The following is a 24925-nucleotide window of genomic DNA, read 5'->3' as shown; positions in this document are numbered from 1 at the left end:
GATCTGGAGAACGTCACCTTTCCAATGATACCCATTTGATTCCCGAAATCCGGGGATGATATTCTAAATCCTAGCCGTTGTTTCTTTAACTCGGCTATATTTTTTGCCAAGGCATGGTGCTGAGTAGTTCTCTTGAAGAATTGTCGTTGAGCAGGATATTTATTTGGCTTCTCAAAGCAATTGCTTTTGCAATTAGCATCTTTTTCTCAGAATTCTAAAAACCACGATCTTTAGTAATAATTATAGCAAATATTAAAGATTTCAAAACTTACCATTTTCGTTGCTCAAATGTAAACAAAGAAATAAAATGGTGAGCTGTCAGTGAAAACTCAGCGAGAACACAAATTGTCGGTCCGAACGACCTACACAACATACAATGTGCAGAGATAAAGAGATCCCCAACTCAACTGTCACTGGAAATGTGAGAGCCGCTCACCTACCGAACTTTGACAGTTGACTGGATTGGGTAGGTGTTGACGTTTCGCTATTGGAAGAAAAGAGACGACCGGATTGAAATCCCGCCAAAATAATATTAGAATGGAGGAATTCGTAACGGCCATCGTTTCTTGGCAGAAAAAAGAATTAGTAAAAAGTGAAGTGGTGAAGAACAGGTGAATAGTGAGTGAAGTGAGTGAAAATTGTTTAAATATACAAATTATAACAAATATAAATTAGCAAATATAAACGTAAGTACCATAAAAGTAATTTGCGTATAGAATTATATATAAATCACATATTAATTTACAGCGAAAATGCCGAAAACACCAATGTGGAAAAAGTGCATTGTGGGCTGCAGCGAGGGAAATACCGTATTTAGATTTCCCAACGAGGGATCGGATCTCGAACGGTAAGTAATTTTAAATAGACTATAAATAGTGCAAAAAGTGACTGAATAATGTATTATAAAAATCGGGTGTTTCTTTAAAAAACAGAAAAAGTGTAATAGAATTATCGATACATTTCGATATTTTGAAATTTAATTTTTTAAATATTTAAATGTAACGAATGTACCGGTTCATTTGAATAGATATGTTTATATGTTTGGTATTTTTGCACTATATGTAATATATGTAGTTATTTTATATTTTTATATTCTTCCTTTTTATTTTAAATAGACGTAAATGTTGGCTCAACCGTTTAGGTGTTTCCAATGAAACACGTAAACATATTTTTGCCTGTGAGCGGCATTTTTCGGCAAAAATGCGCCTTGAAAAGCGATTGCGTTCGAGGGCCGTTCCCGATATCAATTTAAAAGTTGAGCCTACATTTGACGTCCCAAATTCTGATGTAAATGATACAATTTAATTGGGTTTCGAGGATTTTGCTCCCCAAGTTGAAGAAGCTGTCTCAAATGCACACAATGCATCGAGACAGCTTTTTCCAATTATTGAAAGTGAGATAGAAGATGAAATTTTAGAGCCTCTTCCATTTTTTGAGGAGGATATATCTCTTAATTTTGATAAGGCCGCGCAAACAGGTAGGGGTCTGACAGCAGGTACAGAAAGGAAGAAGAAATTGAGGGAAGAGAATAGGGTTTTGAAAATAAAGTTAGAAGAAAAAGAGCAGGAAAATAGGAGTTTAAAGGCCCAGTTAGTTGAAATGGCCGCAGAGTTAGAAAGATGTAGGGAACAGCTAAGGAATAGCTCATTTAGGGAACAGTCAGACCCTCTTTCTTTAGTTTGTAGTAAAGTTCCTCCTCAGTTAGGTGCTTGCATTAGGAGTAGTTTTATAAATAGTAATCGCCGTACCCATGGACGGCGATATGACAATTTTTTTAAAACGATAGCTTCGGGTGTTTTTTTTCTATCGCCAGTTGCTTATTGGCACTTAAAGCTCCAATTAGATTTTCCATCCGAAAGTACTTTGGAAAACTTTGTTACAGACTGGCCCCGTTTCCCAGGTTGCACCCAAAGTAGCATAAAATCGTTAGAGATTAGGAGTAGGGGATTCACTTTCGAACAAAAGTTCGTGTCGGTTTCATGTGATGAAATGTCACTGAAATGTCATTTGCAGTATGATAGGAAATTCGATAGGGTGATAGGTATTGAGGATTATGGCGATGAAAATCGCACTTCTAGATTAGCAACTACTGCAATGACTATAATGGTGCAAGGTATAGGTGGAGAGCCTTGGTCCCACCCATTCGCTTACTTTTTCGTAAAAGGTTCCTGCAAAGGGGATGTCCTCAAGAAATACATTTTTGAAGCCATTACCCAACTGCAAAATATAGGACTAATTCCTTGCCATTTTGTTTGCGACCAGGGCACCAATTTTCAGAATTTCGCTAGTTTGTTAGGTGTTTCAGCGTCACGGCCTTTTTTTAATGTTAATGGCAAGGAAGTGTATTTTTTTTACGATAGCCCCCATTTGATAAAAAGTAGTCGTAACTGTTTACAAAATTTAAAAAATACGGTTTTCTTTCAAAATAGTCGGGTAAGTTGGTCGGATATTGTTCATTTTTATGAAACCGACTCTAAGTCGAGTTATCGGTGTGCGCATAAATTAACCGATGCTCATATTTATCCAAGGTTAAATTCGCGTCTCAAGTATTGAGTAATACGGTCGCTTCTGGTATGTTGTCCCTATATAGCTCGGGAGCCTTAAGCTCGAATCTACTATTCGAGCTTTATTAATACCGCGGAATTCGTTTCGTTTTTTAATAAATTATTCGATATTTTAAATAGCAGTTTCGATGAGGCTGTTGTACCCACTAAAAAAGTGTTTGTAGGTTCCCCTGAACAGTTAGAGTTTTTAAATGAGGCAGAACAAGTTTTAAAAACAATTCGGGTCGTAGACGATTTAGGAAGCAACACAACTAATAATTTTAATTTTATAAAGGGGTGGGTGTTAAACATTAACAGTTTAAGACGATTGTGGCGATTTTTGTCACACTCAGGTTTTCCGTACTTGAAGACGAGACGACTATGTCAGGACAGTTTAGAACATTTTTTTGGGCAGATTCGAAGCAGAGGAGGTACTAGAGTAACGCCCTATATGTTCTCTAGTTTGGTTAGGAAATCATGGGGCTTACGTTACGTAAACGTCGTAACAAAAGGAAACTGTGAGCTGCCTTTAGAATCTGATGCTACAGTAATTTCGGAACATAGTAATAATGTTCTACTTAATGTGTGTAATGATTCACTATTGAATGACCTTTCTTGGCAGGATTTTCAAGGTTTACCACGGCCTGAGCACTCTCTCGTTAGATCAATCGCATTAGATAGTAGTTTAGAAATTAATTTTTTGAAAGAAAATGCGTTTAGCTACTTTTGCGGCTATTTTTATTTAAAAATTTTCAAACTGCACACATGTTCCCTGCCTTTACCATATTTAGGAGATGAAATTCCTTCGGACGAATTCATCTTCATGCATCAAAATCAAATAGACAAAAGCAACTTAGTCAAGCCGCCTGAGGATTTTATTGCATTTGTAAAAATTTTGGAAACAAAATTTTTAGAAGAATTCGACAGTAATTGTCATAAAATAGGATTAAAAGATATTCTTTTTAATAAAATGAAAGATGTTAGGCCCTTTTTGTGTTGCGATAATTGTGACCCAAAAATAGTTTTAGCCCTTTTTATTAGAATTAGAATATATTTTTTAACAAAATTTTTAAATAAAGACCTTTCTGTCCCTAATTTTAAAAATAAAATTTTGTGTGTTTCACACCTATAGGTTTCCATTTTTTTTTTATTTTTTAGTGGTTACAATAAGCGAACTTAAACTTACGATAGAAAATAAAAAAGTAAAAATTTTGTAAACAGTTAGGATAAATAGGCTCTAAAATAAGAAAGCAGTTTTTTTTTAAGGAAAATTAGAATTTGGGATGTAAATGTAGGCATTTGTATATATGTAAATATTTATATAACTGTGATATTTTTATATATTTTTTATATGAATTGTTATTGTTTTGTTTTAATCGTTTTGTTTTTTTTTTCGTTATACATTAATGAATTGTTATCGTTTTGTTGATTTTTGTAAATAAATTTATTAATGGGTGATATAGGCCTAAAGGGGAACCGAGCACCCAAAACTAACTTCGGTAACGCGCCGTTTTGCATACCTCCTGGGTGGTGTGGAAAGTGCAATTGGGCATTTTAATTTAAATGCCCAAAAATTTTTATTTTGTTCGATCTGGCCACAATGGAAAATGTTATAAAAAACGCTTATTTTGAGGCGCTCTCACACTGGAATAAGTTGGGCATCCCATTATTCCTGCAATGTGTTTTCAAAATGTTTTCAATGTCGGTCCGAACATAGTATTAGTTCCTTAAATTATCGATGTCATGTTCCGATGGCATTACGGGGCATCTCGACAGGATAGAATATATAGAATACTAGCTGCATTCCCGTGCCCATTGCCCGTGGAGACTCCACATTGCTCATTGCTTACTAGATATAGAATACCATCTAGTCTGCCATGTATCGTAAGCTAGAAGCTGTCACTTCAGCAGTTTGACAGCGCAGTTTTTATTTCTATGAAAATTTTGAAGATGCAACATATCCCATTTGCACATATGCCGACGGCATTTTCAATTTGGCAATATGAAATTTAGAAGAGCGAGTATTAAGACGGTTGTGTTATATTATAAAAAGGAAGTACATGTTCAAAATAACATTTTTTCAAAAAATTAATATTTAGTTTAATATTGTTAATTTACAGAAAAATTATGCAAATTGGGTTGGGAATGAGCGAAGTCTTAAATTTAATAAACTTATACAAGCATAAATCAAAATATTATTGCGCATTTTAAATTTATTATTTCAATTGGTATATAAATTTTATGCCACAATTATTATATAGTAGTCCAAAAATATGAATTCTTATTTTTCCCAGAAGTACATTTGTAAAAAAAAAGGATCTTTCTCATTTTCTTATTTTCCCCAGAAATACATTTGTAAAAAAAAAGGATCTTTATCCTTTGTTATTGTTTTCTTTTTCCCAGAAATACATTTGTAAACAAAAGGATCTTAATCCTTTTTTTTATTTTCCACATGAAAGATTTAAGCTACGTACCTCTCATTTACGTATATATACCGACGAAAGTTTTATTTCCGACGGCATTTCGCAAATGATAAAATAAATTTTTAAAGAGCTCAAAGCATGCGCTACATCAGCTCGAACCTACCTACCCTACGCCTTTGCGCTAATGATTCTATCATGATAGCAAATGCCCACATACAGATTTGGCAATGGTAATAGCAATTCGTTTGACAGCTAGTATTCTATAAATTCTATCCTGTCGAGATGCCCCGCTAGGTAAGATACATAGTATACCGTATTAGTGATGAGCGATATTTTTAAATCACTGATTTAATATTGCGATCGCAACTAAAACAACTTAAATATGAAAACATTTGAACCACGGTAGAGGAGGAGTAGAGAAAGTATCAGCTGATGTTATGTAAACAAAGTCACAGCTGAGAGGTGCCACTGTAGAAACGTCAAGTGTACTCCGGGGTTGAGTTTCTATTGGAAACCAAGATGGCCGATTTTTTACCGGAAAATGGTTGCATTGTGTTATTTTCTTAAAATTTATGGAAAAGTTGTCCCAAAAATATTGGTTATATATAAAACTTTAATATATTTTCAAAAGAAAATTGTTTTATTTTAATATATATTCTCAAAGATGAGAACAATATGAGCAAATACATGAAAATTTGAGTTTTTTATTTATGCCTCTTTTTAACTGTGGTAAGTCAATAAATGTTCACCACAGAAAAATGTTACGAACAAATAAGCAACCATGCCGAATAGTGGGGTCTAGATTACGTTCATTCACAGCCATATTTACATTTTTGCCATCATAACGGAGGTATTTGCAAGGCAATTTGTTTTAGTTTATTTCATGGTTAAATCCTTTACGATGGTTTATTTAGTTATTTGAATCTGGAAGAAGTGTTTACAAATCTCCATTGGGACGATAAACAACAGATCGGCTGCGATTTTAATCCAATAAAAGTACAAAATAACCAAAGATGGCTTCGTTAATATTGCTGCGTAATAAGTATTCCGTGCTCATAAATATTCCTATTATACTGTACTGTTAAAAAATTGCATTTCGCAAGGTTTTTTGTGAACAGTTATCATCATCGTGATTCACAGAATCAGACTGCTATCGGAATTCATAGAATGAACTGCAGTGAAAAAATCACCGACGGTGAAATAGCGGTAATCACTATGCCGCATCCGCATCTTCTGATTCATTAACATGATATATAACGGACAAGTTAGTGGATTTACCAAAAAATTACAACATGGCGGTTAGTATAATCTTGTATTCTACCAGGTACCTAAATAAAAGCATTAAGCATCGCGCTTTTACCGCTTGTTAACGCCAAAGCAGCATCCTTAAATAAATCGGTAACTTTACCTCAAATTCTCAATTATTCTAATCTATACGCTATTCCAGTGTGAGAGCGCCTCAAAATTAGTCTTTTGTATATAATTTTGCATTGTAGTTAGGTAAAAAAAAATATTAGTTTTTGGGTATTTAAATTAAAACGCCCAAAATTAACATAATCACATATAATGGTTGGATGTTGTTAACATCCCTTTTTAAATAGTTACAAAACTTGGTACCCACAGACATCTAATTACTTTCATCATAAACCAAAAATATGTAAAAGATATTCACTTGAAATGTATTTTTTTTTTTTTTTTTTTTTGCTTTTACGAGACTCAATCTTTCTGGTATTCATTGCTATAAATGCGAAATATTTGAAAAACGTTAATCAAAAAGCCGTGATCTTTTATTATGAATTGTATGGTATTGTTTCTTTTTTTATAGTTTTCAGCCGAAACTCGCGACCCCACTCCATTCTTGGTGTCAATTATTGCTCATGATATATAGTATAATGGAATAATAACTGTAAAAATACGAAAAAACAATAAAGCAAAATTATATTAAAAAATTACACAAGTGGTGACGTAAGGTCTGAGAGGCCCTTGCCGAAGTTTATGTCGATGTAACTTACCGATATGAGACAATACGACGCAACTGTCCCACTGTACGGCGTGGACGCAACTAAACTCGAAGCTACTGGGACGTTGAAACAAAGGAAGCGCGGGAAAGGGGGTCAAATGATGTTTCACTGACTCCGCTCGGCCTGTGAGACCGCTTGTCACCAGTTAAAGGTTAAACATCTGTGATAATGGTATCTCTACAGATTGCACTGCCTGTATAACATTGTAGCTCTTCTTCGGCGGTATACCAGGCTCCGAATAATTCTTGGTCTACCTGGTCCTATCTTATGTTTCTGCTCCAGCTCTGGCTCATCTGCACTGCCGTGTTCGTCGCTTTCTTCATTATACATACGTTTCTCCTGATTAATTTCACTTCTGCACGGGATAAATGTTTCTTCATTAGGATTTGAATAAGCTGGCAAAATTTCTGGTAATACATCAAAAATGATTTGATCATCTGACTGGGATTCGTTGAAACGCTCATAAAACAAAACATCACGTTTTTCTACAATTTGTTGCTTCTCTTGATAGTAGAGTCTGTAAGCTTTTGATGCCAAGGAGTACCCAACGAATCTGTACTCTTTACCTTTCGCATGGAATTTTTTTCGTTCTGTTTTTTGTTTCTGTTTCGTTTTGTCTAAGCCAACGGCCACGGACCCAAATGTACGCATATTTTTACATTCGGTTTTCTACCGCTCCAAGCCAATCAACGATGCAGTTAGCGATCTGTTGCGGATATAGCACGCTGTCTGCACCGCCTCTGCCCATAGAAACTCTGGCATATTTGAGTGTACAAGTAAACTTCTTGTCATCTCAACAAGAGTGCGGTTCCCTCGTTCTACGACGCCGTTCTGTAGGGTACCGTCAGCTTACGCGTTATGCCCTGTTATTTTAGAAAGTCATCGAAACGGTTGTTGATGTATTCTCGGCCGTTGTCGCTCCGTAAAACTTTGATATTCCGCCCAGTGTGGCATTCGACCATTTTCTTGAAAGTTACGAAATTTTCAAACACCTCATCTTTAGACTTGAGAAAAAATGTGAAAATACGCCGTCGATGAATGTTAAAAAATATGATGAGCCACCAAGAGAACGTTTTTCAAATGGGCCGCATACGTCGGTATGAACTAGCTCCAACAATTGTTTTACTCGATTTTCAGACGCCGATTTTACTTTTCATACACGTTTTACACTGCGTACCGTCTGCGAACTTCACATTTTCTACGCCAAACACCATTTTATTTTTTGTTACCTTCTATTATGCCAAACTTCTGCACTGCACTGTGCTGCATCAAATGAAATTATTATTATTATTATAATTTATGTACTGTTATTGAGGAAAAAAATGAATTGATTCAAAGTATTTTTCCGAATATACAGAGTAATTACTTGATTTTGGCAGCCAAAAATGTTGATGTTGACGAAATTAACTTCCAAATACAACTGTTGTTACCAGGCGATCTGATATCTTTTAAATCAATCGATACCGTTCTTAATGAAAATAAAAGTGTAAGTTTTCAATTGAATTTGTGAATTCACTAGATATACCCGAAATGCCGCCACTCAATCTTCGATAAAAGGATGTTCACCTATTTTTCTCCTTCTTAATTTGAATCCACCTCGTTTATGCAATAGTGCGAGTTTGGCTATCAAAAATATCAGCGGAAATATTCTTGAAGGAACCATATTATCTGGAAAGTTTATAGGTGAAGTGGTCCTGTTGCAACGTAATCCAATGATACCATCGGATACTACAATTTCCAGTTCGTTTAGCTTTTGCAATGACGATAAATAAATCTCAAGGCAAATCAATGTCCATTTGTGGTTTAGATTTGGAATATCCATGTTTTTCTCATGGGCAACCTGCATGTTCACATGTAGGAAAACCGTCTAATCTATTTGTGTTAGCTAAATACGGATTAACCAAAATTATTGTGCACCAATTAGTACTAAATTAAATTGAGATTAAAAGTATCGATAATTCAAAATATTGAATATTATTCTTAAAGAATATTGAATATTATTCTTAAATCTATTTGCTAGAAATTTAAATTTAAAAAAATATTTTTAAGTTAATTGTATTAATTTTGTATTGACTTTTGCCAAATTCAATAGTATGAAAATTTTGTTCAATCCTATTATAAGTACTTCCCTTTCAAATTCCAATCCAGTGTATTCTTATACCAGCTTTAACGTTTCCGTCTTTGTTCGTACATAATAATTTCATTTAGGCTGTTCACGGTAAGGTGGTTATCAGATTATGTGATTATTAGATTAAAAATAACCTCTATGCTCCGTGAGCACCCTATGTTGTATGGTTATTTGCTTATTTTTACACAAACAGCTGTTCATTGTTTACAATTTTAGTTCAGTGAAATTCCAACTTATAAAATGCCTAAACAAAGTTTAAAAAGCAAAATAATCGAATTTAAAATAAGTTCTGCTACTTAGGAAATGGACTTTATTGAAGGTATGTGCTTATTAAATAATCCGAATTTTAAGGGTTCAAAAAATTCTTTGTATAAAATTTGCAGACATCTTGCATAATTTGCTGATTGTAAACAAAAAACAGCTGTTAAAAGCAGAATTTCCAATAAGAAAATCTAAATGAAAATGCCATTCGCTTAGTTTTATTTATTTTTTGTGCTGCCACTTAGTAAAATTCCAACGACTTTCTAACACTGGAAATAAGCAAACAACCACATAATCTGTAAACAAGGGCCTAGGTTGGTCAACTTTGGTTATTTTGTCATAACGCATTTTGTTGTTGTTTACTTAATCACATAACCACATAACCCGATAACCATCTTATCGTGAACAGGCTAATTGTATTAAGGGGTAGCTGTTCCCCATGAAGAGTTTACTACTCGTACAATGTAATATAACATATAACAAAAAATTTAGCCACAGCAACGCGTGACCGGGTCAGCTAGTATAAGATATGTATGTATATAAAAGTGTTCTTTAATTATGAATGGTGATATGAATACACGTTTTTCGGGTAGTATATGCGTTAAATAGGTGTACTCGGAAACCGTTCAAACTCCAAACATATTACCATACAGTTGTTTTTAAATAAAATTGTGTAGTCAATATATATAAAATACAAAATTTATTTACTCGAATGTCATAATATACGTAATTATTAATTATATTTTAGCAGAGTTTTGGAAAAAAACAACCAAATAATATGAGCTGAGCACAATAATACAAGTAACTTTATACACTGATGCAACCAGTATAGCCTAAAAAAGCAAAGATTGCATTATTTATTATAGCATTATTGAAGAAGTAAAGCCTACCTATTCCATCTTACAAGTGCCTGCGGTATTGTATCAAGTGGGTCATGTAACAAATATTGTCGTATACCTCGGAAGTATTGCTGTAAAAATAAATCCCAATCTAATTGTGTCATATCGAAGAAAAATATATCCTTATCTTTATCGGACAGGCGATTCCACAGATTAATCACATTATCAATTTGGAAATCCCACTGTCGCATTGAGAAGTATTCAATCACACGCATAAATCTATGAATTTTTTTATAAGTATTTAGCAACCTTAAGGGAAAAAATAAAGAGAAGAAGAAGCAAATTAGTAAACATCTTAAAATACCGTTTTAGTCTCACCGAGGTTTTTTCCCCATGCACATGCAAAATACATCAAAAATAGCAGCGGGAACATAGTGTAAAAAAAAAATTGACAATAAGTGCAGAAACTTGTTCGGAGTATTGGCGTAGCACAAATACCACAGAGCTTTGATTGTGGGGTACATTAGGCCGTATTTCGTTGTTTTGGTAGTAAAATCGCCCCAAGTCAGCTGATTGAATTTTGATGTACAGAAATTATAAACTGGTATATCTTTTTCAAGTGTGATGATACTGTAGATTTAGTAAATTACCGTAAAAATTTAGAAGATCTCCTTATGTATAAGTAAATTTATAGCGGGATTCTGTAACCAGTCTCTAGTCTCTATTTGAGTCATTTTGAGGCAAAATCTCAATTTGTAACTAGTTACTATTCACTAAACAGTCTCTAGCGTTAGTCTCAAAATATTGAGACCTGGTAGTTAGTAGGTCACAAAACTAAAAAGAGCTCTTGTCTGCCATTTTGAATATACTGAATAGAGATCATCATAGATATTAATCGATTGTCGTTTCTTTATATTTTGTAAGCAACTCAAACACGAACAGATGAAAAATAAATAAATTTTACATAAATTTCGTAAATATTATGAAACAAAGTCAACATATATTTTTATTTTTATTGATAATTATGTTTTTTGACTATGTTATAGAAAGTTTAATATTTATTATCGACATATTTATTTTCATTCAAGTGTAAAAACATCTCTGAATAATAAAATGTAATAGATTTTGTGACTGGCACTTACAGAATAGCAAAATCGTCTCAAGTCTCAAAAATTGTCTCTAACTTAAAATCTCAAATTTAGAGACTTGAGACTGTCTCACGTTACAGAATCGCACGGTTAATTCTTAAACTAACACATATCGATCTTACTTGTGTTTTTGTGATATGTCCCATGCCGCTGCAATTATGCTATTCACACACAAATCAACTGGAACCATATTAGCGACAGCACGTGGGTCACAACGTAATGTTCGTATGACACCTGTGCCAGCTCCAGCAATAGCTCCTGTTGGTCCATAAAAGTTGTCTATCCAACCGCAGACGGGATCGCGATACGTTGAAATTACTAATAAAAAGTGTTTTAAAAAATTTGCTTAAAGAAACTTCTCAAATCGTAAAAACATAAAGATGATACATGGATATTTAAATTGAACACTTATATTTCAGAATTGTGGAAATGTACTTTTTTAAAACTGGCGTTCTTTATTATAATTTTATGTTTGCAAAACAATAAAAACATAGTTTGTTGCTTTGCCATTCTACAGATTAATGTTTAAGTTATCAAAATCAACACAAACATTTTTATTTCATCACAAGTAAAGAAGACTTAAGTTTGGGCATAAATGAACATTTTATACTCTTGGCAAGGATGAAAGCCAGGGAAGTACCGGAGATAAAGAGATGTCCAACTCCTCTCTCATTAGAAGTGAGAGAGCAATTGCTAAACGTCAAACCCTACTGAACAGCTAATCGAGTTCGGTAGGTTTTGACGTTTAGCAATTGGAAAAGAGGGACGACCAGATTAAAGTCTTAGCAAAAAAATATGTAAACGGAGGGATTTGTTGCCGCCAGTCAAGATCGTTAATAAAATATATAAAACAATGAAAATCAAAGAAAATGTGAAATTTAAATATATTTCATGAAACGTTTGCAAATTTGCATAATTAAGTTTCAATTACAAATGATTAAAAACATTTATTGAGAACTAATAGGCTTAATTCACTTTATTACGTATTGAAAATTAAAAAAGTCAGTTGTTTTAATATACCATAAAATCATAAAAAAGAATTTAAGTAGATTACCCATGTATTAAGAGTCCAATATATAATAATTGGCAATCGTAATAAATGTTGGGTGTTTTAATTTAAAATACGTAAAAATTCGATCTGGCCATAATCGAAAGTGTTATAAAAAACGCTAATTTGAAGCGCTCTCACACTGGAATAAGTTGGACATCCCTTTACTCCTCGAAGTATCTTCAGCTAAATATGGCTTGTTAGTATGGTGTCTAGGGCGAGTTTTCACCGTTATAAGAGAAACACGTTCTCTCAATTTTATTAAGATAACTCACATATTGGCCGATATATGCGGTACAAAGTCACCCGGAAGTTTATAAATCTTTGTATTAGGTATATAGGGACTAGGGGAAGTATTGACCCGATTCAACCCATTTTTAGCACAGACATACTACTATCAGGAAGGATTCTCTCTGAATTTCAATTATATATCTCACACACTGACCGATATTTTGGTAGGACTCTATAGAGTATAGCGAAAATATTACTTCAAAAAAATTGTTTTGAAGATAAATTTTGGTAAGTTAAAAACGTTCTTGATAAGTTTCCCGATTTTGGTATTTTATGAAGGTTGATAGTATAAATTAAAAAAAAGGCTTAATATTTTTCAAAGGTCTAACATTTATTTAAAAGGTTGTTTTATGAAATGTATTTGTGGAAAACAATTTCGGACAAATGACCACCACGGCTGAGTTTACAGTAGCTTATCCGATCCATTTAATTTTGGAGTACTTTCTCGATGGTTTCAGGCCTTATGGCAGCTACAACAGCTTGAATTTCGTACTTTATTTCTTGAATTGTTTCTGGATGGTTGACGTAACTTTTATCTTTAACAGCTCCCTACAGAAAATAGTCCAACGGAGTTAAATCGCAGCTTCTGGGAAGCCAATTCACATCACCTCTTTTGCTGATTATGCGATTTTCGAAGATAGGGCGTAAAAGATTGAGTGTAACGTTTGCTGTATAGCACGTAGCGCCGTCCTGCTGGAACCAAATGTTGTCCAAGTCTTCCTCTTCAATTTGCTTGAAGAAAAATTCGGCTTACATTGCGCGATATCGCTCACCATTGATGGTTACGGCGGTTCCTTCTTCATTTTCGAAGAAACATTGCCAGATGATTGCACCACACCAAAATCCGCACCATACAGTGATTCTTGCTGGGTGCATTGGCTTCTCGACGATTACGTGCGGGTTTTCTGTGCCCCAAATGCGACAATTCTGCTTGTTAACGTAACCATCGAGGTGGAAATGAGCCTCGTCCGAAAAGATGATTTTTCGGTAAAATTGACCATCCTCGGTCAAACGATCTTCTGCCCAATCTGCGAACTGTAGACGGCTCGGGTGGTCAAGTGGCTTCAGCTGTTGCACCAATTGAACTTTATATGCCTTCATAGCGAGGTCCTTTTTCAAAATTCGTCGCAAAGTTGTTCGCGGAATGTTTAATTTTTGCGATCGACGGCGAGTTGAGGTGGAGGCATTCTCACTAACATTTTCAGCCACAGTCGCAATATTTTCGATTGAACGCGCGGGAAATGAACGTTGACGTTTTGGGCACTTTTTGTCTGTCCATTTTTTTGCCAAATTTCTCACAGTTTGGGTTGAAAACTCATCACTTTGGAAAAAAATTTTCAATATTTCCCAGTTTTCTTCCCATTTCGTAAATTTTAGACTTTTTACTGAATATCTGTCACTTTCCGAATTGTATTTGACGTTTCCAATGTCGAAATATAGATACTTCAAATTTAAAACGTTAGATGGCCCACCCTGTACAACAGAGAACTTATTTGTCTGTGGAAGGTAGACAACATACGCATTCAGTTTTCGAACGGCATCTGTACTCGCGCAATTCCAGATTCGTAGAGGGTGTTTATATATTATACATGTGTATCATTTTATCAGGCATATGAGGATTAGATTAATTTCATCACTATAATACCAAGACTTTAGGAATTGGAATATTGGGGTAAAGTCTGAGCCCCTTTCATTTATTTTTGGCATTAAACTAAAAATAGTAATTGTGTATAGTATATATTTTCTGCGTTAATTAGATCAATTTGTTACTTAGTTATAACCCTTTATAATTTTATGCTTAGCGGAATTTTATGAGCAATCGTCCAATTCCGCCCATCTGCAATACCAATTTCGTCAAAGAGCGTGTACCTACATCATCATACATATTTCATCAAAATACCAATTTTTTGTTTTACGTTATCGCTTCCATGGACAGACGGGCGAATGTACAGACATCAAAAATCATTTATATATGTACATAGACATAGCCAATAAAGTCTGGATTTACCTGTCTTATTTAAGTAAAGTGAAAACATAATATAAATAGATAATTCAGTGCAAATTTTTTGGGTATATTTCCTCCTTGAATTCTTGAGTTCAAAATGCAAAAACAAAAATGTATATTCCTATTTTCATTTTTGTGACAACGAGATTTTAGTGTAAGAAAAAGTAAACATATGCATGCCAAAGTCTACGTTCAGTTTGCTCGAATTGAAAATACCCTTACTTTTCATGAATTTGTATCTTTTTGTGTAGATTCTATTGTTTTAATATAACTAAATAGCTCATTACGTGTTTTAATAATATTTAAAAAAAATTAAACCCAAAGGAAACGAAATAAGTTCGTTGGAAAGAAAAATAATGATACAATTTTGGAAAGAAGACGAAGGTTTCACAAAAATTGGGCAAACTATTGAAAAAACGTATTACAATCAGCGCATGGTAAAAATTTCAAAAAAAAAGAACAAAAAACGAAACTGGTCGTTCAGAAATATTGTCAGCCCGTGAAGTACACAATTTTATAATAAATATATAAGGTTAGAGTTATTGATAACGTAAATATAACCTTAAAAAACAAATTATAGCCGAAAAAAACAAATTATAGCCGAAATAACAACAGCGCTTCATTCATTTCTTCTTTTCGCTATTGGGGCCAATTCGAAATTCCAAGTGTAGGCAGGTCCATCTCCACCTGATCTTTCTAACGAAGAGTCTTCCTATTCCATTGCTTCAACCGGCGGGTATTGAATCGAAAACCTTCACATTTGGAGTGTTCGAACCTATCCAGCGTAGCCGCTGTCTCTTTATTCGCTGAACTATGTCTATGTCGCCGTATATCTCGTACAGATGAGCGTTCCATCGGCTGTGCTATTCGCCGTCGCCCTTGTTTGTCGAGAGAGGGCTTTACTTTTTAATTGCCTACTCAATTCAAAGTAGCACTTGTTGACAAAAGTGATTCTGCGTTCAATTTTAAGGCTGATAAAGTTGTTGGTGTTGAAACTGTTTCCAAGGTAGACGAAGTTATATAGGACATCAAAGTTATAACTGTCAAGAGTAACGCCTGAGCCAAGTCGCGAATGCAATAACTGTTTGTTTGATGACAGGAGATATGGAGGCAGTTCCTTTTCGTGCTTTCGAACCCGGATTTAAAATCGACAAAGAGATCGTGTGTGTCGATCTTCTTTCACGGGTGTTTTAAAAGATTTAGCGCATGGTGACAAATCTGCCTGCCACTTTGTTGTTCTTCAAGCGGGTCAATGCTATTCAAACCTCATCATAGTCGGGCGACAGGACATCTATTACATCGCAATCGATTGGGGAATCGAGTTCGCCATATCCAGAGGTTACAATTTATCTGCCGTTCAGCTGAAGAAGTATAATGCTCCAAGACAATTGAATTTGCCTTCCAATCACCTGATATGTATTTTTGGTATCTGTTAGAAAAAAGAATTCGTCAGAAATAACAAATGAAGATGATTTGAAGTGTTATGCCCTCGGAATGGCCCCGGATTACAGTTGAGAAAACAGATAAGTTGGTAAGATCAATGCCAAATCGATTGAGTGAGATTTTAGAATAACGGAGCTACACAACAAAATAATTTTTAATGTTTTTGAAATAAATTTTAAAGTTGAACCAGAATTTATGGTGCCTGTATTTACTTGGTTTTACACAAAAAACTCGTTATCAAAAAAATGAAAATACGAATATTCAGTTTTATTTTTGCATTTTGAACCTAAAAATATATAGTAGAAATACATTGCGTTTTTACATCACTTAAAAACATGTGTCGAGTGAACGCATACTATATTGGTTATATGTACTCGTATATATAACTCCGTATCTATCTCATATCGTTTTAGGTGTTACGAACAACTATTAGGTGAACAAAAATATTATACCACGTGCAAATGTTGTAAGTGTTTCCTGTTGAAGACAAAAAATATAATAACATAAAAGATTTACCTATGCCAGGCCGAAAGATCCCTACTGGCAATTTATTTCCGTACATCTTTATTATATCCTCAGCAATAGCTTTTGTGAAGGTATAAGTATTCGGCCATTTACCCAATAGTCTAGATTCATTTATAGATGTGAGGTAAGTTGAATGTGAACGGGATTTAGACAAACTTACACAGGTGTCATTGATTCTAGTAGCTTGTCCGGCATGCATTCTGTCAAAAGTATTAAGTTTTTCGAATCACTAGGTGGTGAATAAAATTTCTCATCGATTTGGCGGAGGGGACATTGGGTATATGCTGTGGAGACGTGCAAGACACTTTTTAGATGCTTCATTTCACTACAAAGCAACATAATATCGCGCGCTGCCTTCACATTTATTTGCATAGCAATTTTCAATTTTTCATCAAATCGCACGGTTGCTGCCATGTGAAATACGATATTCACCCGTTGAATAAGCAGCTTCCGATCTTCTCGACTAAGACCCAAGTCGGGCAACAAGCAATCACCTGCAATGCCTTGAAACTGATGACGAAACTTAGGTGCCACCTTTTTCATAACATTAAAAATCTGTTAAGTTAAGAAAGTTATAAGTTAATTTTTTTGAAAAAGGTGTACGTTAAAGGTAATTCTAAGGTAAATATATAGAGTAGATTACCGGATCATTAAATATCTCCTCCGCACGTGTATGCACATCCTTGTTGTTTTTCTTACGAATTAAAATATAAATATTTTCTATGCCAGGGCATGACGTAAATAATTTATTTAGTAATACTATAATAAGCGGAATATAAAAGTCAGTAAATATATCAAAACATATTTGTTTTATTGTATAATTACAAAACCCGTCTCACTTTTTCCGAGAAAGCCTGTTCCTCCAGTTATTAGTATATTGGCACCCTCGTAGAAGTGTTGAAGTGGAGTTGCCTTTTCTTCTACCATTAACCCGCTTATGCGCATAATGTTTGTTTTTGGTTTGTTTTTACTTTAATGACGATTAAATCGAAAATAGTGAAAGCTGCAGCGCTTTTATAAGCTGGAAAAAAATAAAATATTAATTTATTTATACATGTGTTATACATTGTGTGTTCCATGGGCTTTATGTTCTCTTTTAATTTGTATCAGATTTTGTATTAATTGTACAAACGTAATATTATTGTCGCAATATCGCTATATTTTTTTGAGAGCTGTTTCCTCTGTTTGCTAATCTCGATCTCGAATGTACCTTTTTTTTTACTTGGATACAGATTTTAGATGAGTTTCTCGGAAGTTGAGGTAATATGTCAAAAAAGTTTGAATCGGGTCAGTACCTGCCTTAGCCTCCTATTATTTTTTTCAAAATAGTTCGCTTCAAACCTAACACACTGAATATAGCGACTCCCAACTTTCTAATACCATCTTTTAGTACGATTTGTCTTTGATTCAAAAAAGGTTTCAGTTTCAGCTATCATTTCTTGGTTGGATGAAAATTTCTTCAAAGCGAATATTCTCATGATAAAATAGTCACTGGGAGCCAGATCTGCAGAATACCTTGGATGCAGAAGCTATTTATGGATTTTTGTATACGTGTTCACTGACTTGTGCACAGTGCATTTCTTTTTCTTCTTCCGCTTTTCGGTTCAATAACGGTATGAAATAGTCCTGTTAATGGTTCTTCCTTTTCAAGATAGTCAAGAAATATAATTCCATTCACATATCCTTTTGCCTTTTGAAAGTTTGGGTCACCTAAAAGTCAATTGTCAATTGAATTGTATATCGGCCAACGCTGGAGCTAATAATAGAGCAATAAAAGTGTATCTTTGTGCGTAAAATGGATAAAATCGGAGGATTTTGAAACATCCGGCTGAATTTACTTCATATATGTATATGCTTATATTTATAAAATTGCGTGAAAATAAGTTCTCCCGTATACCTGAATAATGTCAAATATTAATGCAATCAGTCCAGATCTTTTCTTCCCGTAATATGCCCTATATAATGATTTCGGACTATCAATCTGATTTTGAGGTAGTAGTCTGGTGACTTAAATTTAATACTTTATTACTGTTATTATTGTCACTCGAAGTTGGAACCTCAAAAAAAAAAAAAATACACGTGGGCGGCCGAGTGATTTTGGTACTTGATGTTATCTAAAATCAAATATTCTTGATTATTCTTACCGTGCGATTCTGTACTGTGATACTGTCTCAAGTCTCTAAATTTGAGATTTTATGTTAGAGACAATTCTTGAGACTTGAGACAATTTTGCTATTCTGTTAGCGGGATTCTGTAACCAGTCTCTAGTCTCTAGTCTCTATTTGAGACATTTTGAGGCAAAGTCTCAATTTGAGACTAGTTACTATTCACTAAACAGTCTCTAGCGTTAGTCTCAAAATATTGAGACCTGGTAGTTAGCCGGTCACAAAACTAAAAAGAGCTCTTGTCTGCCATTTTGAATATAATGAATAGAGATCATCATAGATATTAATCGATTGTCGTATTTTTATATTGTGTAAGCAACTCAAACACGAAAAAGTTAAAAATAAATAAATTTTACATAAATTTCGTAAATATTATGAAACAAAGTCAACATATATTTTCATTTTTATTGATAACTATGTTTTTTGACGATGTTATAGAAAATTTAATATTTATTATCGACATATTTATTTTCATTCAAGTGTAAAAACATCTCTGAATGATGAAATGTAATAGATTTTGTGACTGCCACTTACAGAATAGCAAAATCGTCTCAAGTCTCAAAAACTGTCTCTAACTCAAAATCTCAAATTTAGAGACTTGAGACTGTCTCACGTTACAGAATCGCACGATGTAAGTGACAGTAGCAAAATCTATTACATTTCATTATTCAGAGATGTTTTTACACTTGAATGAAAATAATTATGTCGATAACAAATATTAAATTTTCTTTAACATAGTCAAAAAACATAATTATCAATAAAAATATAAATATATGTTCACCTTGATTTATTTTTAACCTTTTCGTGTTTGAGCTGCTTACAACATGTACAAAAATACAATCGATTAATATCTATGATTATCTCTATTCAGTATATTCAAAATGGCAGACAAGAGTTCTTTTTAGTTTTGTGACCTGCTGACTATCAGGTCTCAAATTTGAGGCAATGTTTTGAGACTAACGCTAGAGACTGTTTAGTGAATAATAACTAGTCACACATTGAGACTTTACCTCAAAATGTTTCAAATAGAGACTGGTTACAGAATCCCGCTATTAATCTATAGACATGTCATTCTGGTCGGAACTACTGAAGTTAAATTTCAAGATTAAATAACAAAATGGTGGACTTTGCTTTTATTTTAGCAATGATAGGGTTGTAAAATAAAAATTAGGGGTGAAAAAAATTCTCGTTAGTACCGACGAGAAATATAAGTGTGTAAAACAGACTGTTAAAATTTGAAAGCAATCGGTTCAGTAGAAAAAAAATTAGGACCCGGGAACGATGAACGATTTTTAACAATGATATTTAAGTTTTTGATTGACAACATTTCGAAATTTATTTTAATGCAGCTCTATTCGCATGATATATTCCAACGTGGTAAGAGGATAATTTCTCCATTACATTACTGAGGATTATGTGAAGTCAAGAATGATAGAAAAGAGATTACGCATTGCGCAGGTACGTTATACTTGAAAAATGTAAACAAACTATTGCTTACGTCACACGGCGCAGTAAAAAATTTGACAGCTATAAATTCGTGGTACCAATCAATGTGAATATAGAAACAATTTATTTTACCCGTGTAATTTTGTATTTAAATAACAAAATGAAGTGTGTAGTGAAAAACTGTGTCAATGATGTAAGAAATAAAAATGTGAAGAAAACATTTTTTATGTTTCCGAACGATAAAGGGCAGCAAAAAAGTGGATCCAATTTTGTAGAAATAATCAAGCATTTAAGCCGAAAACATGGCGACTTTGCATGGATCACTTCAACGATGAAGACATTATTGGAAACGGGATGTACGAAATGGGTAAGTTGATAAATCACCGTTGTTTTAAAATATTTTAATTTTAAACTTTTCATAGGCCTTGCCGCCGCAAGGACTTTGAAACCAGGAGCTATTCCCTGTCGCTATAACGTTGCAGCTAATGAAAATGAGCAGCGAGCCACCAGAGCTGAGCGCAGGGAAAATAAGAAAATAGTGACTTCATTGTTGATAAATGTTGACCAACCTCAAAAAGTGCGAGTACAGTGTATACCTGCTAAAGATTTTAACGTGACTGAGAATTGTGCAGACCTTTCAATGGAAAATAGTTTGAATGAATTGTGCACTGAAGACGCTGCGATTAAAGAAAGTTCAGGCCAAGGAGACAAATTAAAATGCTAGAGAAAAAAGGGTAAGTAAAGATTTTTTTCAAGATGTAGCATTATATATGTATTTATATATAAACTTTATGCTTTTTATCACAGAAAATTTAGTTCAAACTGAAAATAAAAAACTTAAAGATGATTTTTCGCATGCCAAGCGCAAACTTGAATTTGAAATAAGCGAGTTAAAAGTAAAACTAGCTAAATCTGAGTTTTACTACAAAAATGTTGAAGAAAAGTTAAAGGGGATTTTTATGGACGGTCAGATAAAAAAATTGAAAAAACGGATCCAAAAGGCAAATTTGGACGCACACTGATATAGCCAACTCCATTACACTATATTCTGCTAGTGCAAAAGGATATGGGTTTTTAAGAAGAAGTAATTTTCCGCTTCCAGCAGTTCGCACGCTTCAGTCATAGGCTCAGAAGGTGAAAATAGGCCGCGGCATTTTAAAGCCGGTTGTTCAAGTTCTTGGTGAAAGTAGGCATATGACCAAAGAACAAAAACTTTGCGTTTTAAGTTTCGACGAAGCCAAGCTACGAGAAGTTTTTTGTTACGAAAAAGTATCCGATACTGTCTTACCACCTGTTAAGAATGTTCAAGTCGGAATGCTTAGAGGTTTGTGGTTTATAAAATACATACAAATATGTACTTTCCTTTTCATCCTGTGCAAATAGAACTTACAATATTCAAATCATTTTTGCAGGTCTTGTTGGAAATTGGAAACAACCAATTTTTTACGATTTTGACCGCAATATGACGACAGATATTATTAACTATATAATTAAAACAGCGAAAAACTGTGAATACAACGTTGTTGGTATTGTTCGCGATTTAGGTGGAACCAACAGAAACCTTTTAAATAGCTTAAATATTAGCCCAGGAAAACCATGGTAGGTGCATTTATTAAGCTGAGTATTTGCAATTCTTTGTAAGAGATTATAGTATTTTTTTCTTTGGAGCTTTTCATGTTTAAAGAGATTGAGGTATAAGTATTTATAATTTCAGGTTTATATTCGAGGAAACTAAGATTAAAGTGTTTGCTGACGTTCCACATCTCATAAAACTATTAAGAAACCACTTCTTAGATAACGGTTTTTTGATTAATGGCAAAAAAGTTACGAAGGATATAATATATCATGTTCTTCAGCTGACGTCTGGTAATACCCTTTCTATCACCCATAAATAAGCTCCCGTCATTTAGAGGTATCTGGACCGGAGCGCCAAAAAGTTAAATTGGCAACAAAATTATTTTCTCATACTGTGGCACAGTCAGTGTCGCAAGCGGCGAGTTTGGGTCATTTAGGTGAAGAAAATTGGCGTGAATGTTTCAAGCTACTAAAAATAGTAAATATTGATTTATTTTTTATGCTTACAATTTGATTTATAACTAATTTACTTAACATAGACTAATGATTGGTTCGATGTGATGAACCTCAAAGATCCACACGCAGATAGTCGCAATCGAATGAATGCCTATGGGCTTTCGCTTACAGAGCGAGGATGGAGGATGGAGTCATGTGTAGAAGTTCACTCAAGTAAGGAAAGTTCTCTGATCGCCATTCACTTGGGAGTGGCCAGAAACGATTCTTTTACATATGACTCAAGCAGCTCGCGACTTCCGGGCTTTGACCAAGTATCCTCTGGGTAGCCTAAGAACATCCGTTCGAAGGCGAGCTAAAGTGAGAAGGCGAAACATCCCCTGCATAGGGTTGTGCGCTGGGTTTGGGACCCGCCACGTAAAAAACACCCCCAATGAAAAACCACCAAGAGCCTCGGATGAGAGACCCCCCTTTTGATGACGACCATGGCAAACGAATTAAGAACTATGATTTGAGGGCATGCACCTGGAATGTCCGGTCCGTTAATTGGGAAGGTGCCGTTGCCCAGCTGGTTGATGTCCTCGTGAAAATAAAGGCTGACATCACCGGCGTCCAAGAAATGCGATGGACGGGACAAGGCCAGTTACGAGTAGATCCTTGTAGCATTTACTACAGTGGCCATATAAAGGAGCGCAAGTTTGGTGTTGGATTCGTGGTTGGAGAGAGACTCCGTCGCCGAGTACTATCATTCACTCCGGTGAATGAACGTCTAGCCACAATCCGCATCAAAGCGAGGTTCTTCAACATATCGCTGATTTGCGCCCACGCCCCGACGGAAGAGAAGGACGATGTGACCAAAGATGCCTTTTATGAGTGCTTGGGACGCACTTATGAGAGATGCCCCGCCACGATGTCAAAATCGTACTTGGCGACTTCAACGCCAGGGTGGGCAAAGAAGGTATCTTTGGCACTACGGTCGGTAAATTCAGCCCCCACGACGAAACATTCCCAAATGGGTTGAGGCTGATTGAATTTGCCGGGGCCCGTAATATGGTTATCTGTAGTACTAGATTCCAGCATAAGAAGATTCATCAAGCTACCTGGCAGTCTCCGGAACGAAAAACCACCAACCAGATCGATCATGTTGTGATAGACGGAAGACACGTCTCCAGTGTTTTAGATGTGCATGCGCTCCGAGGTCCTAACATCGACTCGGACCACTATCTTGTTGCAGCTAAGATTCGCACCCGCCTCTGTGCAGCAAAAAACGGACGCCAACAAACACAAGGAAGTTCGACGTCGAGAAGCTGCAATCACAACATACAGCCGAACGATTCTCTACTCGGCTTGCACTCTTGCTCTCTGAGAGCACTCGTCAACAACTCGGTATAAGGGAACTGTGGGACGGCATTTCAAACTCCTTACGTACAGCTGCAACCGAAACCATTGGTTTTCGGAAAGTGCAAAAGAACAGCTGGTACGACGAGGAGTGCCGTGTCGCAGCGGAGAGAAAACAGGCTGCCTACCTCGCGACGTTACGATCGACCACAACACGTGCGGGATGGGATAGATACCGAGAGTTGAAGAGGGAAGCGAGACGCATTTGCAGACAGAAGAAGAAAGAGGCCGAAATGCGTGAGTATGAACAGCTTGATAAGCTGGCTGACAGGGGTAATGCTCGAAAATAATACGAAAAAATGCAGCGGCTTATAGAAGGTTTCAAGACCGGAGCATACTCCTGCAGAACCCCCCAAGGTGATCTAGTTACCGATGTCCAGAGCATACTTAAATTATGGAGGGAACACTTCTCCAACCTGCTGAATGGCAGTGATAGCACAACACCGGGAGAAGGCGAACCCGATACCCCAATAGATGACGATGGAGCAGACGTTCCATTGCCCGACCATGAAGAAGTTCGAATAGCAATTGCCCGCCTGAAAAACAACAAAGCGGCAGAGGCCGATGGATTGCCGGCCGAGCTATTCAAACACGGCGGCGAAGAACTGATAAGGAGCATGCATCAGCTTCTTTGTAAGATATGGTCGGACGAAAGCATGCCCAACGATTGAAACTTAAGTGTGCTATGCTCAATCCATAAAAAGAGAGCCCCACAATCTGCGCCAACTACCATGGGATTAGCCTCCTCAACATCGCATATGAGGTTCTGTCGACCGTATTGTGTGAAAGATTAAAGCCCACCGTCAACAAACTGATTGGACCTTATCAGTGTGGTTTTAGACCTGGTAAATCAACAACCGACCAGATATTCACCATGCGCCTAATCTTGGAAAAGACCCGTGAAAGGAGAATCGACACACACTACCTCTTCGTCGATTTAAAAGCTGCTTTCGACAGCACGAAAAGGAGCTTCCTTTATGCCGCGATGTCTGAATTTGGTATCCCCGCAAAACTAATACGGCTGTGTAAACTGACGTTGAACAACACGAAAAGCTCCGTCAGAATCGGGAAGGACCTCTCCGAGCAGTTCGATACCAAACGAGGTTTGAGACAAGGCGACTCCCTATCGTGCGATTTCTTCAATCTGCTGCTGGAGAAAATTATTCGATCTGCAGAACTTTAGCAGGTATAATCTTTTATAAGAGTGTACAGC

The 24925-nt window shown here is 35.4% G+C and overlaps 3 protein-coding genes across 6 annotated transcripts in view; 2 read left to right on the top strand and 1 right to left on the bottom strand.

Annotated features, from left to right (window-relative positions):
• Positions 1-243: 243 nt before the first annotated feature.
• LOC125779232 (uncharacterized) lies at positions 244-3523 on the top strand. Its single transcript, XM_049459870.1, has 2 exons — positions 244-686; positions 748-3523. Exon 2 carries the CDS (start codon positions 1600-1602, stop codon positions 2551-2553), a length of 954 nt encoding a protein of 317 aa, XP_049315827.1. The 5' UTR covers positions 244-686; positions 748-1599; the 3' UTR covers positions 2554-3523.
• Positions 3524-3601: 78 nt separating this feature from the next.
• LOC125779230 (uncharacterized) overlaps positions 3602-24925 on the top strand; it is a 101649-nt gene continuing 80325 nt past the window's right edge. Inside the window, exon 1 of the mRNA XM_049459859.1 lies at positions 3602-5428. The gene's annotated coding sequence lies outside the window, so the exon portion shown is untranslated. The remainder of the gene's footprint in view (positions 5429-24925) is intronic.
• Positions 10062-24925, bottom strand: part of LOC105224714 (fatty acyl-CoA reductase wat) — an 86273-nt gene continuing 71409 nt past the window's right edge. For 3 of the 4 annotated variants that reach the window (XM_049459866.1, XM_049459865.1, XM_049459867.1), the window contains exons 2-9: positions 17515-17696; positions 17319-17434; positions 16836-17230; positions 16667-16776; positions 11486-11681; positions 10594-10845; positions 10267-10524; positions 10062-10209 (exon numbers count right to left, since the gene is read on the bottom strand). In XM_049459866.1, coding sequence (XP_049315823.1) covers positions 10110-10209; positions 10267-10524; positions 10594-10845; positions 11486-11681; positions 16667-16776; positions 16836-17230; positions 17319-17434; positions 17515-17620 — 1533 coding nt within the window. In that variant the 5' untranslated portion in view covers positions 17621-17696 and the 3' untranslated portion in view covers positions 10062-10109. The remainder of the gene's footprint in view (positions 10210-10266; positions 10525-10593; positions 10846-11485; positions 11682-16666; positions 16777-16835; positions 17231-17318; positions 17435-17514; positions 17697-24925) is intronic. The other variant, XM_049459868.1, reaches the window with a different exon arrangement.

Source organism: Bactrocera dorsalis, chromosome 6, assembly GCF_023373825.1.
Source record: "Bactrocera dorsalis isolate Fly_Bdor chromosome 6, ASM2337382v1, whole genome shotgun sequence".
In the NCBI taxonomy this organism is placed as follows: Eukaryota; Metazoa; Arthropoda; class Insecta; order Diptera; family Tephritidae; genus Bactrocera; species Bactrocera dorsalis.
This window is presented reverse-complemented; position numbering and strand designations above follow the sequence as displayed.

Excerpts from the sequence above, each read along its gene's own strand:
- LOC125779232 (XM_049459870.1), top strand. The coding sequence starts at position 1,600 with ATGGCCGCAGAGTTAGAAAGATGTAGGGAACAGCTAAGGAATAGCTCA.